The sequence below is a fragment of the Myotis davidii genome, unplaced genomic scaffold (assembly GCF_000327345.1).
Source record: "Myotis davidii unplaced genomic scaffold, ASM32734v1 scaffold185, whole genome shotgun sequence".
In the NCBI taxonomy this organism is placed as follows: domain Eukaryota; kingdom Metazoa; phylum Chordata; class Mammalia; order Chiroptera; family Vespertilionidae; genus Myotis; species Myotis davidii.
Genome location: NW_006297811.1, coordinates 2,783,822 through 2,787,121, shown reverse-complemented (window position 1 = coordinate 2,787,121; position 3,300 = coordinate 2,783,822). Strand labels below are relative to the sequence as shown.

The window sequence follows — 3,300 nt, the reverse complement described above, 5'->3', positions numbered from 1 at the left end:
TATGGCGAACCTTTTGAGCTCGGTGTGTCAGCATTTTGAAAAACCCTAACTTAACTCTGGTGCCGTGTCACATATAGAAATTTTTTGATATTTGCAACCAAAGTAAAACAAAGACATATTTTTGATATTTATTTTATATATTTAAATGCCATTTAACAAAGAAAAATCAACCAAAAAAATGAGTTCGCGTGTCACCTCTGACACGCGTGTCATAGGTTTGCCATCACTGACCTAGACCCAGCTTATTCTCTTTGTCTGTCTTTTCTACATCCTTTGCCGCCCCTCCTCAGGCTCACCGAACCCTTGGCTGTGCTGGCATGGCACAGATAGACCCAACCTTCTCGAGGTTAAAAAAATTTCCATACATAAAGCACGTTATACAATGCCTGGCATCTGAGAAAAAGATAATCTACATTTGCCAGCTATTAAATTATTTTCTCCCAGCCTACCCCTACCTTAAAACCCATGTTTCACATCAGACCAAGGAACATTGTGTCCCTGTGTTTACCTTAACCTTAGCCACAAATTCCTAATCCCCATGCCTTTTCAGGGGCTCTTACCTTTACCTGGCTACAACAACTGTCCCCAACCTAGAGCTGATGCAAGTCCATCCAGCCTTACACCATCTCCTTCACCAAGCCTGGGCGAATTTCCCAGCTGATGAGCTCTCTCCCGTCCTTGAACCCCGCGGCATTTTTGTCTGTGTTTCGCTACATGGGCCCTTCCTTGACCCTGTCTTGGGAGATAGTCATGTGTATGTCCCTAGGACAGGGATGAGACTGGACTGTCTACAGACCCTGGCACAAATACACTAGGGTCTCAAATCTGGAGGAGACAACTGAGCTGAATTATTTTACACTGTTCTAATTAAATTCTAATTCATTTTTTCTAAAGCAAAGAAAGATCAGCAGTTGACCTTGTTTAATTATACTTTCATTCAAAGTATACTACTGCCTAAAGGTTAACAGCTATTATTCAACAATGTGCTGAATAGTCAGCATTCTGGATGCAAAACCCATGTATCTCTCCTGGGGTTAAGCGGGCCAAGGAAATAGAAATTGTACACTTTGCCTTATAATGGAAATGAGGCCTAAAAAAGACACAAGGACAAGTCCCAAAAAAACACATGTAAGCAAGTGCAACTGACAGCCAACAATAACAACTCAATGATGGGGGCACTGACTGTGCAACACCATTGTACAAATAAATGACAGCGCACCGTACTTCTGCAGCGCCTGCAGAACCAGAGCAAATTCTACGATGACACACACCAGCATCATTCAGCTGAGAGGTGAATTTATTCTCATGGCTGCACTTTTAAAATCTGTGTATGAGGAAGGGGTTCTCAGGAGGGCGGCTTTCCTGCAAAGGGAGCTGCATCCCCATCGGTCCTCTGCTTCCCAAACCCAAGGTGGGCAGAGGTGGGAGAGGGTGCGTTCACCCAGCCCAGACCCTTCCCTCTGCCCTTCTAGGGCCCCAGAGCCCTGATCAAAAAGCAGCAATAATGTGGGCATGGGAGGGTCCCCGCATAGGAGGAGTCTTAGGGGGGCAGAGTCGGGAGGTTCTGTGGTTAGAATTTCAGAATCTCTGTGATTCAACAGCATTTCCAAATGTTTTCTTGATAATGCAGCACCTACGTTTCTCATCAGAATGTTTCCTTTTTCCTTGCTCATTTATGCAGTTTTGCTTATTTACATTCCCCTTCAAACAAAATTCTACTTCCTTAAATTATTTCCTTTATTTCTTCTCTACTGCATCCTCTGCCGTGTGGTCCAACCCCAAGATATATTCTCACCCTACGCCCCTTTCAGGGATGAATGGAGAATCCCATTGCACCCTAGGAATATACAAGCTCTCCTGAAATTATATTTATATGCAAAGTTTCATGGGCATGGGCACTGTGGTAAACTGGGGGACACACAGCTCCTGGTCTTCACGGAAGTCAGCGTAGAGGTTCAAACAGAGTGAGGTTCTGAAGAGTGCCATGGTTCAGGAAGCCAAGGGAAGCCTTCCAGAGTGGCTCTGAGCAGCAGCTCCTGTCCTGTCTAGAGACGGAGCTTCTAAGAGAGCATTAAAGGGTAGAGCACATGGCCAGTGGAGTTCTAATGGTGTGCATAATAAAATAATTTCCCCTCAAGTTGACCTTGCAAGGAACAGCAAATCAGTGTGAGGGATGATGAATGCCAAGGTCAGCATGGGGGTGGTCAGGAAATACTAAATGAGCAAATGCTTTTCCTTTGCCACATTTATATTCCCAGTTCTAATCTGTCTTATATTTCCTAATGTGTCCCATTAATCGGAGCCAGTTATAAACCTAAAATGTTGGTGGTGCTGCAGATATTCATTCTGAAACAAGCACACATCTCTGGACTATTTATGGGGTAATCAGGACAGGACCTGGGAGTGGGCAGCAGTTCCTGCTTGTTATGTCAACTCTACTTAAGAAAACACAGATGCTTCACACAGGACAGTCAGCTTTCAGTTATGACTGGAATTGGACAGTAACCTCTCACATAATTGTATTTCCTTGCTCTGTGCTGGATCATTAATCAGTCCAATAACATGACACATGAGTCAAATAACACAGAGTTAGGAATGATCACAGGCTATTCTTGCCCATCATCATGAACATACACAGAGAATGCTCTCCTAGCTCCAGTTCCAGAAAACTAATGGACTGAAAGATGTCGATGACCATGTGTTACATATCAAGGTTCTTCAGAATTAATAGTTCCAGTTTCTACTTTTGTTGCATTTATACAACATTTGAAGGTCCAAATGTTTACACAGATTGGGAGAGCTGGAATTGTTAGAGCTTTAATGCAATATCTCAGCTTAATACTGACATTGATTCATGTTTCCCCATCTTTCAATTCCTTGTCGCTCAGAATCATCAAGGCCCTCATGTAATACCATCCATGAGCAATCAGTGTGTTTAAAGGGGGTGTTTTCTGGGACTTTGTGGAGTAGAGGACAGAGTTCTGCAAAAAGAATGTTCAGGAAAAGTAATCACTGGGGATTTCACAGGTTAAGACAAATACATATCATGCTTACAATGGAGAATTGTAAATGACTTACATTTATGAGCCTTCAGTCCTTCGAAGGAAACTGGTTCAATCTCATAATACTCATATTCCCAGGCGTAGTTAGCGTTAGATGCAGACTGCTGAGATGTTCTGTTAGAAACTGACCTCTGGGCAGACATCTCCACTGTGCACACATGGAGAAAGGCAAGTGCAGAACCTGTTAATTCACCCACAGCTGTTCAGGGACTCCGATTGCTCTTGACCACCTTTGGTA

General features: G+C 43.4%; 1 protein-coding gene across 2 annotated transcripts in view; it reads right to left on the bottom strand.

The window, feature by feature from the left end:
* MRAP2 (melanocortin 2 receptor accessory protein 2) overlaps positions 1 to 3,300 on the bottom strand; it is a 33,053-nt gene that overhangs the window by 16,218 nt on the left and 13,535 nt on the right. The window contains exon 2 of one of the 2 annotated variants that reach the window (XM_006773465.2): positions 3,079 to 3,210. In XM_006773465.2, the coding sequence (XP_006773528.2) occupies positions 3,079 to 3,205 (127 nt within the window). In that variant the 5' untranslated portion in view covers positions 3,206 to 3,210. Of the gene's footprint in view, positions 1 to 1,219; positions 1,317 to 3,078; positions 3,211 to 3,300 lie in introns of those variants that run through there. The other variant, XM_015570303.1, reaches the window with a different exon arrangement.